Here is a 12,153-nt window from a genome sequence, read left to right as displayed (position 1 = left end):
AATTACGCACAAGGTGAACAGCAAACAATGGATGTATAATAATGTGGAATATTAGTACTTTATATGTGTTTTTGGAGAAATTGCAATTGTAAAGTACTACTTCCGGTCATCGGAAGTTACTCAAAATTTTACCAAAGGCAGAGAATTAGATGTGTTACATATAAGAGCAATTTCGTTAATCGAACCGAAACAACACTCAAGTTATAGGCTTTTGAAAAACCAAAAGTAGAATAAGTAGAATAAGTAATAATACTTATAGATCTATATGAAATTTGATCGACCTAATTGGAACGGTACTCAAGTTATCACGCTCACAGACATATGGTCACAATTGCCAAATTATGTTTTTCCGACTCAGAGCTGTGTAAAACGTCGAGATTTGTGGACATTTCGATTTTGATTTTTTTTGTACGATTACAATACTTCCACGGTACTTTGTATACGATAAAGTAAAAACACTTTCTCAAAGCTGCTTGGAGATGCTGAGGTCAAGGTGAAGATGCGCATTTCCACTAAATGAACGCGAAAAATGAGTGTATATTAGCGCGGTAAATAGTACTAAATAATAGGAGCAATTTTAATTAATGCTTTAAAATTAATTAGACATTCTGTTAAAGTCAAAGTTGATGTCAAATTGCATTGTCCTCGGGTCTCGACCCACGTGCCAAGCTTCAGTGAAACACAGAGGCGTAGCGATCCTTCCCGGCGCCTGGGGACAAATTTTCAATTTGCACCCCCCCCTCCCCTCAACTTTTCGATGTACACCCCCCCCCCCCTCAAACTGCAAAAATGCAGTTAAATTGACATTTTAATTTGTTTTTACAACCCATTTTGGCGCCCCCTAAGGTCGGCGCCCGGGGACATATGTCCCCCTGCTCCCCCCCCCCCCCCCCATCGCTACGCCTATGGTGAAACATGTCCGTTAGAAGTGGTCGAAGCTTCGCTGGCCATTCCCCTTTCTGTTTTAAGTATGTATCAGAAAGTTTAGGGGAGGACACTCCCGCTTTATTTTCATTTACAAAACATTTATTTATACAGATTGGTTTCCCTTACTTTTTTTCTGAACTCTTCTGTTTAGGAAATAACTGCTTCAAACAAATCAATATGGCTGTCAGTGGATACTAAGAAAAGAACCACAGTTTTTTGTTTATTATTTTCATAAACAATTTAGAAGTTTTAGTTGTCATCATGAAATAGAGCATTTTTATATCTAGAATTCACACTCAAAATGGCTCAATACGATACACAATTAAGGACTTATTTGTCAAAGGTAACGTCTATTGTTTTCGTTTTCAGTTTTCACTTTTTATTTTCCACACAATTTTTTATTTATTTTTTACTGGTCTACACTTACTTTAGATTATATGTGATTTCTAAGCGCATTTAGTAACTTGTATCACAAATGATTCATTCTATTTCTATCTCTATATTGTTTAATTCCAAGTAGACTTCTAAAATCTAAATTATTACCAAAGTAAACAATAGAACCAGGATTTGTTGCTGTTGTGTTGTGACATCACTGCTGAGTCATTGACTACTAAGCTTACTCATTGACCCATGACAGCTGCAGATAAGGTGTGTTAACCTTAAGCATTCAGACTGTAGATCTAGAATCTACACTAGATCTAGATCCTGTGAGCTAAAATTAAAAAAAAATATTTTCTACTGAACCTAGACCCTGGAATCTAGAGTAGGCCTACTGAAAATTAAATAATGTTAATAAAATATCCTAGACGTCCTAGACCCACATAAATAAATAATTTAAAATAGACCTAGATCTAGATGATATAAATGATAAATTCATAAACCATTACATTTGTGATTGCTTTAACATTTTATACTATATCTGCTTCAGTTACCTGTTACTAGTGTTACCTGCCATAGCCTGTATAATATATAGGGGCCTATATATTTTATATATATATATATATATATATATATATATATATATATATACGCATATATATATATATATATATATACACACATATATATATGAAAGTATGCTTTTTTGTTTGTCCTTTAAGCTTTACGACACCTTTCATCAGATCACCATGAAACTTAGGGAGTTGATATCAATACTCCTGGGAAGGTTTCTGCAGAAACAAAAATTTAAACTTGTTAGGGCAGCACCATGGGAGGGTGCAAATTTTCTCATAATTCGGTTTTGAGTCACTAGAATGGCTATCTTAGCACTTGGTATCCATTTGATTGATCTGTAAAGCTGCACCTTGCGCATCTGCAGCTGCCCAGAATATTGAGTGACACAGCGCCAGGGCTCCATTGTTAGCAGTATAGTGTCTATGTTTGTTATAAAAAAGCTATACACTATGGACACAATGGGCACTAATAATCAGTAGTTATATCAAATCAGGTGCGTCCTCAAGCGACAGATGAGACTGGGCCAATTTGGTCCCCCCGGACTTCCCCGTCAGCATTCTCTAGCCTAAGTTGTTTATTTTAAAGAGCACCCTACACTTCTTTCACGATGCACACGACATTCCATGATTAAGCAGAGTCATGGTCGTACCTGGCGCTACTTCAATAGTGTAACCAGTGGCTCCCGACAACTTCCCGCTATGTCCTTGACACCTGGGCAGTTGCAGGATTACGTTCTACTGTTACGTTTACTGTTACAAGGGTGTTACTCTAGACTTTAACCTAGCCACCCTGGGATGTCTGAATGGTAATCTGGAAAAAACCTGCTCCCCAAGAACTATAGCGCCTGTTATGGAGGGCGATTAACTTACACTCTAGGCTTTCACATAGCGACTCTTGGGCATTTGGGTGGTAATCTGGACAAAGCAGTGCCTTAACAACTGTGATCCAAGAAATATAGTGTCTGCTTTGTTATATATAACCTATATGTAGGCTATACATTTAGAAATTAGAAAATACCAATTAATTTTTTTAGTGAGCTCAGTACAAAACAATGTATAATTTATAAATAAGGAAAATTTGCAACGCTGTTACAATGAAATGATGTAGTTTTTTTAATGTAAAATTCTTTTTAATCGAATACTGCTATATTAAAAAATTTTCTCACATATGAAGCAATGCATTGATTGAATGCAAAGTGCTATTGATATGCTATCTATAATCATGTATAACATGACAGCAATGTTTTCATTTATCTTATAGGGAATCCATTTATTGAAACTTAAACATAAGAATGTATATTAAAAGCTTATACTTATTAGCAGTATGGGATGTGCAGCAGATAAAATTGTAAAAGTTAACAAATGTACCTCTATTATCTTAAAAGAACACTTCATAATAAGTAACATAAAGGACTGATCATTTTAATATTTAAGTTAACACTAGTCCAACATTGACAAACTGTACCTAATAGTTTATAATTCTTAGTCTGTCTTTAGAAAAGATGTTACATTTTTAACAAAATTATCTCTACCCTTATGATACAATTTAAGTTTCTATGTTGAATTGCCAGTTATAAAATACATTCTTCCTGTGAAACAGAGTTTTGCTTATAATCTATTTATGAGAGTTATAGATATTTTTAACATGTATTTATTTAATATGTACATTATATATTATCAAACTTGTTTTGTTTATTTTTCAGTACATACATTCTAATGAAGCTAGAGCTGATATTAATAACACGATTAGCCAGTATAAAGATTTACGACCTACACTCAGTCCGTTTGGTAAATGTTTTTATTTAATATTCTATTTTAATTTTACTATTCAGAATGATAGTATCATATAACATGATATAGAATATTTTTTTGTGTGATAATTAATTCATCAACATGTCCTATTCAATGCTTTTTTACTACCATCACTATCTTGAGATTCTTAGTACTGTCCCTAAGCCTAACCAGGGTCTTAGCTTAATCTATTTATATAAAAAGCAATGTATGTTTGTGTGTGTGTGTCTTTTATGCATTACTACACCTCTCATCACATCGCCGTGAAACTTTGGTAAGTTGTTGTGAATATTCCTGGGGAGGTTTCTGCGGAAAAAAAATTTTGCAAGGGCGGTGCCACTGGAGGGTGCGATTTTACTCTATATACGGTATATAAAATAAATAAAAGTGAATTGCGGTGACACCGTTCACACGATCGCCATGAAACTTTGGGAAGATGTTGAGAATATTCCTGGAGAGGTTTCTGCGCTAAAAACATAATAAATGTCGATTGCGGTTTCGCAGCATTATTCCGTGTCACGTTAGTGAAATGCGCAATCTGCATCATTGTTAGCAGGATGCTATTTGGCACGATGGCGCCTGTTAGTTTTAAGGAGACAGGGGTCGTACGCCGCGCCTATGCGGTAGTGTAATCAGGGGGGGGCTTCTGAGAGCGGACCTATACGTCTCTGACACATGGGCGGTCACCGAAGTGTGTTCTACCATATTATTTCGGTGAGTGATTAATGTACACTCAAGGTTTTCATGCGGTAGTGTAGGTTAACCCATGTCCTGATATTTATGATCCAAGCGCAGGCATTGTTTACATTTAAATAACTTTAGAAAAGAAGGTCACGCGTCTAAAAACATATGATTGGTAACGTGTTGGTGAAATCCTTCTAATATATTTCGTCAAACTTTCTTCTATCCCCGCGGCAACGCGCGTTGGGGGGGGGGGGGGCGGGCGGGTACGCTAGTAAATAATAAAATTTACCTTCAGAAAATGAACTAGAAGTGTTACTGTAAGGTAATTTGATACTACTTATCTAATCTTCTACCGGGTTTGATTTTAAAAAAAATAATTTGATATATTAAAAATTATTGAAACCTTTCTGGGATGATTGCTACAACATACAATTTTACTTTACTTGGCAATGTCAAGTAAAGCTATCACAATTGGTCTCAGAAAGGGATAAGTAAGGAAACTGTTTACTTTTTATAATATTGTCTCAAGTTCGGCTCTCGGTTTGGACTTTTGACTGTGTGGGGTCTTTGGGTCCACCCAGCTCTGATGGGTACTTGTATCAAATTAGGGAAAGTAAAGTTAAAGGCGGCTTGCCAAGGTCAAGAAACATGTGAACTCTACCTCATCTAGCTTATTGATTATTGGTTCTGAAAGGGGAACTTCACTATTTGATTCCTTAAAACATCTCATTTAATAATCTATTTGTAAAATATTAATACAAAACGTTTATTTAAATTTCTATTTCAAGTTTTCAATGATGGAACAGATCGGGAGTTAGTACAACTAGAAGGTACCATCCCTGTAAACTACAAAGGTACCAGAAAGTAGTTGTTTTTCTTTTAATTAATTTTACAATTTACATATTTTAGTGAAATAAGTAACTTCGAATTTAAATTAAATATAGTTTAGTGTTTTTATTTTAAAAAATGTATATGAATTTTTTTGTATAGGAAACACATATAACATACCAATCTCAATATGGGTTTTGGACACACATCCTCACAATCCACCAATGGTTTTTGTCAAACCAACTAACACTATGCAGATCAAACCAGGCCGTTATGTGGATGCAAATGGCAAAGTGGATATGCCCTATATACGCGACTGGAAACACGTAAGAGAGATAAAATATGTGTATTCATTTTATCAAGGTTTTAGTTATAAATGAGTTTCTCTATTTTAACTGTACAATTTAACCAATTGGACCTTGAAACTAATACAATCAATATCAATATTTTTTTAGAATACAATTAATATCCATATTTTTTTAGAATACAATTAATATCAATATTTTTTTTAGCCGTCAGCTGATCTACTTAGCCTGGTACAGGTACTGGCATTCACATTTGGAGAGGAATGTCCTGTGTTCTCGAGAACTTCAGGCCAGAGACAGCCCCAGCTGGCATATCCTGGTCAAACACCATACCCTGTCAACCCAAGTAACGAGAGCTTTAGTTTAATACATGCTCTATAACTTGATTAGCAGAAAAAAAAAATTTTAATTTATTTTAAGATATTTTTTAACGTAAATGCTCTATAACTTGATTGTCTTAGCTCATGGTTAGCAGAAAAAAAAATTTAAAATTTATTTTAAGATATTTTTTAACGTAAATGCTCTATAACTTGATTGTCTTAGCTCATGATTAGCAGAAAAAAAAATTATTTTATTTTAAAATATTTTTTACCGTAAAAAGTATTTCTGTTTTTGCAGGCATGCCATATCCATCTGCTGGCAGTGGAGGTCCTGGTGGATATCCAGCCGGAGGATATCCACCTTATCCAGGTTCCTATCCCAGTTATCCACCATACCCCCAGCCCTCACAGAACAATGGGTATCCTCAACCTTTCCCCTATCCGGGTGCAAACAATCCACCGTATCCAGCACAAACACAAGGGCCACCAAATTACCCACCCGCAAGTGGATCATATCCACCTGTGCAGTCTAGCAGTAACCCACCTTATCCGATGTCGAACTCTGGTATGTGACTTCATTTATTAAAACATTTTTACTTGAACCAGCATACCATATTGATTTATGTTTATACTACTAAGATTAAATTATGGGATGGCGTGGCCTAGTGGTAGAGAGTTAGGCTGCCAATCCGGAAGTCTCGATTCCAGGTTCAGGTCAGTAAAACGTCCCTGAGTCCACGCAGCACTGATGGGTATCTAACTCACATTAGGGAAAACAAAGGCTGATAAGCACAGTGCTGACCATACTATCCCTTTATATGCCAAAGTCTGAAACAGATGAACTCTACTGCGTCTGCCCCATGTATTTTGGACATGTTTTGGAGAGTAGCTGAAGATGCTCATCTAATTGCATTAGCTCGATACTTAAAAGCAAACAAATAGATTAGAAAATTAATTTGTTTTCAACTCCTTCAGTGAAAGTTTCAATTAATTTTCTGACGCTTTTTTTTTTCTTCAACTCCCAGTAAAGCATAAGCATGTTTTTTTTTTTTTTTTTTTTGCTATTTTTTTTTTTAAATTTAAAAACATCTTTGAATTAAGTTTCATTTTCTTTATGACTTTATGCCAGGGTCTCCCTTATTTTCTTGAGCCTTTTGGATTCCATGAAAGGCTTTATTGCTGGTTTCCTTAACATACAGCCATTACCACCTTTCCTTGTTTCCTTGCTCTACTGGAGTCTGCCCAGTTCTTTCTGATTTTGCTGTCAAACAACTATAATATTCAGACCAAACAAGAGTTAATAAAATATTTAAGCCTGTTTCAGTCTCCTTTTGTTGATCACTAGTTTTAGGCAGCATGCAAAAAAAAAAGACTTTTTATTACAATTAAAAATACATCATTTGCTCTGTATGTTTTAAGCTCTGCTAAAGCTTTTATAAGACTAGCAAAAAGACATGTAGTAACTTTAATTCTTTTGGCTTGTATGCAATGCTGCCTACTTGTGCCATTTCTGTTGTTATTTTACAATTTTTATTCCCAAATTTTAATATTACAACTATGTTTGATTGGTCATAGTTAAAACATATTTTGTTAAAAAGTTAAGATTCAATAATCTAATAAGTGCACTGTAGTGCAATATTTATGGTAATTTATCATAGAACATGTCTTTGTTACTTCCCATTTTAAATTGTATTTAAATCAAGGGAGAAAATTTATAACATTGCTCCCACAAATCATTAAAAATACGGAAATTCAGTGTTAGCAAATTACAAAATGAGATTTATTTATTTTATTATTTTAGTCAATTTAAATGTTAAAACACTTGTATGAATTTTTTTCTGCTGTTTACATGTCTCATTTATTAAAAATATCAGTCTAAATGGAAACATTTAGCCTTTTAAAATAATGATTTTATTTAGACATGAGAAAGTTCAGTTTAATACACATTCAGCTGCTGTGACATATTTTGTCTAAAGTGTTTAGTTTTCAGTTAGTATATCTAAAATCTCTCAAAAAAACTTTTTTTTTAATAGTTAACCCTACCAGTTTTCACAGCAAGTGTAAAAAAAATGTATATTACTGATTTTAAAACTGAAAATCTCTACCTACTTGAACCTGGATTCAAACTTGAGACTTACAGGTTAGCAGTCTTACTCTTTACTGCTAGGCCACTCTGCCCCATTGTTAAATGTGCATTAAACAAAATTAATTATAAAACAAATGTAAACTAACTCTTACTGAAATTAGTCATGGGAATATCTAACAGATGTGTCTCATGATTTCTCAATGAACAGGAAGTGGTGAAATCCGTTACCCAGCCGGCATTTCTACTGGTGGCACAGTCACTGAGGCAGACCTGCGGGCATCACTGATGTCTGCAGTTGAAGACAAAATCAAGTGGAGGTTACGTGAAACTTTTGCACAGGCCCAAGTATGTCTGATTATAATTTTTTCTAACTCTTTTCTCTGCATACAAATTCTGTTGCAGTATATATATTATCCCATATGTATATTTACGTCTCTTTCATTACCTGTATTCATATAATTAGTATTTGTAATTTTATTTTAACACTTTTCCTTCACGCAGGCTGAGATGGATGTGTTGAGAAAGACACAGAAAGATTTGTCTACAGGAAAAATTAAATTAGAAACTATAATCACAGAATTAGAGAAAGAACAGGTTTGTTGCTCCATTTGTGTGTTGTGTATTTAAATGTTGTTTTTTTTTGTACATGATTTGATCCTTATACTCTATTCTCTGTTTTACAAGAAAATTCATTTACCTTTTTTGGCTTAAGTTTTGTTGACCTCAATCAGTTTTTATCTCCTGATTTGGCTTTGTATCTAAACTTTTTCTACTACCAGATTCCTAATCTTGGGTAAAAATATTTCTGGATTTTGTGCCCCTACTTCATATCAGGCAACTTCTAATGTTTTTCTTGTAGTTGTTCTTTAATTGCATAGTTGGACAGGATTTCCTTTAACATTATTATTACATGTCAACCTGTTATGTGCCATATAGGCATTTGACTCCAGTTTTAGCTGACTTTGCTTTCTGGATTTGTTACCTTAGCCTTTGTCCAACCAAGAACAAACTACATGACATGGTAGCAGTTGTTTGATTTTGGAGTTTCTTTCCTAGATGGGTTGCTGTCCCCAGCTATACAACCTCATCTGCTCGGAGGTTGAACTTGGGGCATTTCAGTTTAGCAGCCATGAGCTGTACTAACCCATCCGAGCTGCCACTCATTGTTTTGCATGATGCCTTTTGTGGATTCATTTATGATGACAGCTTTAATTTCTCTCTGTGTTGTTGTCTCCAGCTATTCAGCCTCATCTGCTCAGGGGTTGAACTCTGGATGTTTCAGTTCAGGAGCGGGTCGGCGTGGTCGAGTCAGTAAAGCTCATGGTTGCTAAAGCGAAAAGTCTCGAGCTCAAACCCTCGGGCAGATGAGGCTCGTTAGCTAGGGACAGCCACTCTTCTAGGAGAGACAACTCCAAAATCAAACAACTGCTGCCTTGTAGTTTGTTCTTGGTTGGACAAAGGCTATGGAAGCAAATCCAAAAAGAAAAACAGGCTGAAATCGGAGTCAATGGCCTCAATGGCGCATAACCAGTTGACACGTAATCCTTAATTGTGATGGAAGCATGGTCGAGTCGGCAAAGCTCATGGTTGATAAATTCGAAAAAAAAGTCTCGAGTTCAAACCCTCTGGCAGATAAGGCTCGATCCCTCCCAACACTAAAAATTAAGAACGAAGAAGAAGTTCAGGAGCCATAAGCTTTACCAACCCAACCATGCTGCCCCACCCCCCATTGTTTTACATGATGCCTTTGTGGATGTAATCCACAACACAATTTGTATGCGATGGCGCCTGTCGTCCATTGCCTGATTTCCATGAACTGCAATATTTTGAATTCATTTTTTCACGTCCAATAAGCAACACCCACCTGCATTTCTGAGTGCAAGTCTCTGAGTATCTTTAGTTAAATAACATACATACGTGTTGTGTTTTATTTTTATAGGATGATCTTGAAAAAAATATTGCCATACTTCAAAGCAAAGATAAAGAGGTAAAAGATGCCATTCAAAAAATGGAATCGAGCCAGGATATGAATATTGATGATGCTGTGGTGACTACGACTCCTTTGTACAGACAGTGAGTGTTTCATTCCAAAATTTAGAGTTGTGTTGAAAGTGTGTCTTTATAGTTACAGTTCATCTGTTAGGTTTAAAATGTGCTTTTGTATCACATGCTGTAAGTGAATAACAGTAGCCGCTGTACTGCAAGGTAGAACAATTTGTGTCAGCCCTTAAACAGTTTGGTTGTGAAAACAAATGAGAAATCTATTCAAAAGTAATAAGCTGTTAGACTTGAATTGCCTGGTTTTTTTGTTGTTTTTTTTTTAATATTAAAATATTTTTAAAAGAGCCATTGGGTCATAGGTTATAATTATCTTCAAAATGTAAGTCTACTAACATGTTTGGTGGTTTATGCTAATATCAAACTTTAAATTGTTCAAACAGGCTCGTTGATGCCTTTGCTGAAGAACAGGCCATCGAGGATGCAATTTACTATTTAGGAGAAGCTCTTAGGAAAAATGTTATTGAGCTTGAATCGTTTTTAAAGGTATTTTTGTTTTCAAAGAGTCTAATTATTAAGCGTTATTATAGGTATTTTTCTGGAACCCAACAAAATTATTTAATTTTAAAAGTCAATAAATGGTGTAGTCTGGTTTCTTTTTATGATATCCAATATTTCCTATTGTGCATAAATTATTGTATTCGTAAGTTTTGATTTTTTACAATTTCACTTTCATTTTTTTGCACGATAGAGGGTACGAGAGCTTTCCCGGAAACAGTTTATGCTTCGAGCAACAATCCAGAAGTGCAGAGAGAAAGCCGGTCTAGCCCCCTTAGCATAAAATATGAATTCTATCAGCTGTTTTTAATCTTGTCATAGTTATGAAATGCTTATTTATACACATTGGTTTTTGCTTATTTGTATTGTTTGAGATTGTGGTTTTTTTTTTTTTTAAATAGCTCTATGCCAGTTTTATAATTTGGTTTAAAAAGTTGTGTGCTGCATTCTGATTTAATTATTAATTATCATTTGTTTGGTTCTGGAATGAAAAATGTTGCAATGTTTTTAATTTTTAAAAGTGAGGTTGGTTCTTAAATATGGTGATAGTGTTATGTTACGTTACCATAAAATTTTGTTCTAACTACTGTAACATGAACATTCTCACTAAACAATATGTGAACTAGAAGATGATAACTAACATTTATTATGGACATTATTACTGTAATATTACCAGATATACTCGCAAGATATATAATAGCTTTTTAACAATTATTTAATTACAAAAAAATCCTGTGTGTTCATTTTGCTTATCTTTTTTTAATGATAAATTATAAACTATAAAAATTTTCATTCTTGCTATATTTTTTTTCCTGCTTTTAAGAGGTTATATTGGTAATTGAACCTACACATTCCTAGCATTTAAATTGTAACATTTATCATACCTATGAAATCTATTAACTTTTAATAAGTCTGAAATTTAACAATTTCAAAACAAATTTTTAATCAGTCATATGTAGGCTGGGGTTATATAATCATCTACACTTGCACATTTTGTTGTTTATAATACTACCAGCATTTCTCTACTGGTCATAATTTAGTCTTTTATTTATTTGGTCTAAATCAGCTTGTTTTCGTATGTTAATAAATGTGTTGTTTTTTTAAATATATATCTGATTGTGAATATTAGTTTTCTTTTTCAAAGAAAGAGATCACTGGTAGTGTTAATTCGTCTTCAACAATTTGATTTGATTTTCGTTAAATTTATAAATTGCTGTAATTTTTACATTTTAAATTAATTAAATTATATTTGGTCAAAAACTAATTTGTTGGAATTATTGGCAATATACCATTCTGGAATTGAGTAGAAGGTGCTTGGTCCACTGTATATTTCCAAAAGTTAGTACAAGTGTTGGTGTTTGCTGCATTAAGTTAATTATTGAAGGTTGCAGTATTTCTCCAATTTCAAAATTGGGTAAAATGATAAATATTTAAAAATGTATTCTTTTGAAATGCTTTAATTTAATGATGTATTATTTTCAACTTAATGATGTTTTTTTTTTGTGTAGACTGTAACAGAAATAACAGATGTATATAATCACTGTTCTGTATCTGTGTACTGAAATGTTATTTGCATTGCTGGGATTAAAAGAGCTAAGCTTATAAAACAAATCAAGCTTCATCTTTGCTATATCAGCTGCTAATTTTTTCTTTTTTATTCATCTTAAGCTTCAGTGTTGTACCAAACCTTCTGATACTTAAAT

General features: G+C 33.9%; 1 protein-coding gene across 1 annotated transcript; it reads left to right on the top strand.

The window, feature by feature from the left end:
• Nucleotides 1–1,084: 1,084 nt before the first annotated feature.
• Nucleotides 1,085–12,061, top strand: LOC131949295 (tumor susceptibility gene 101 protein). Its single transcript, XM_059311115.1, has 11 exons — nt 1,085–1,270; nt 3,584–3,668; nt 5,144–5,209; nt 5,346–5,509; nt 5,696–5,834; nt 6,107–6,373; nt 8,103–8,239; nt 8,396–8,488; nt 9,834–9,967; nt 10,336–10,438; nt 10,644–12,061. Exons 1-11 carry the CDS (start codon nt 1,229–1,231, stop codon nt 10,731–10,733), a joined length of 1,320 nt encoding a protein of 439 aa, XP_059167098.1. The 5' UTR covers nt 1,085–1,228; the 3' UTR covers nt 10,734–12,061.
• The last annotated feature ends 92 nt before the right edge of the window (nt 12,062–12,153 follow it).

This window comes from Physella acuta, unplaced genomic scaffold (genome assembly GCF_028476545.2).
Source record: "Physella acuta isolate Inbredline_101_S28 unplaced genomic scaffold, ASM2847654v3 ptg000687l, whole genome shotgun sequence".
Taxonomy (NCBI): Eukaryota; Metazoa; Mollusca; class Gastropoda; family Physidae; genus Physella; species Physella acuta.
Note: the sequence above shows the minus strand (reverse complement) of the source record. Positions and strands in the feature narration are given on the sequence as shown.

Bases quoted from the DNA above. Each gene is read 5' to 3' on its own strand.
- LOC131949295 (XM_059311115.1), top strand. From the start codon at position 1,229: ATGGCTCAATACGATACACAATTAAGGACTTATTTGTCAAAG. The intron at 5,510-5,695 runs GTAAGAGAGATA...TATTTTTTTTAG, and splicing joins ATATACGCGACTGGAAACAC to CCGTCAGCTGATCTACTTAG. The intron at 8,240-8,395 runs GTATGTCTGATT...TCCTTCACGCAG, and splicing joins AAACTTTTGCACAGGCCCAA to GCTGAGATGGATGTGTTGAG.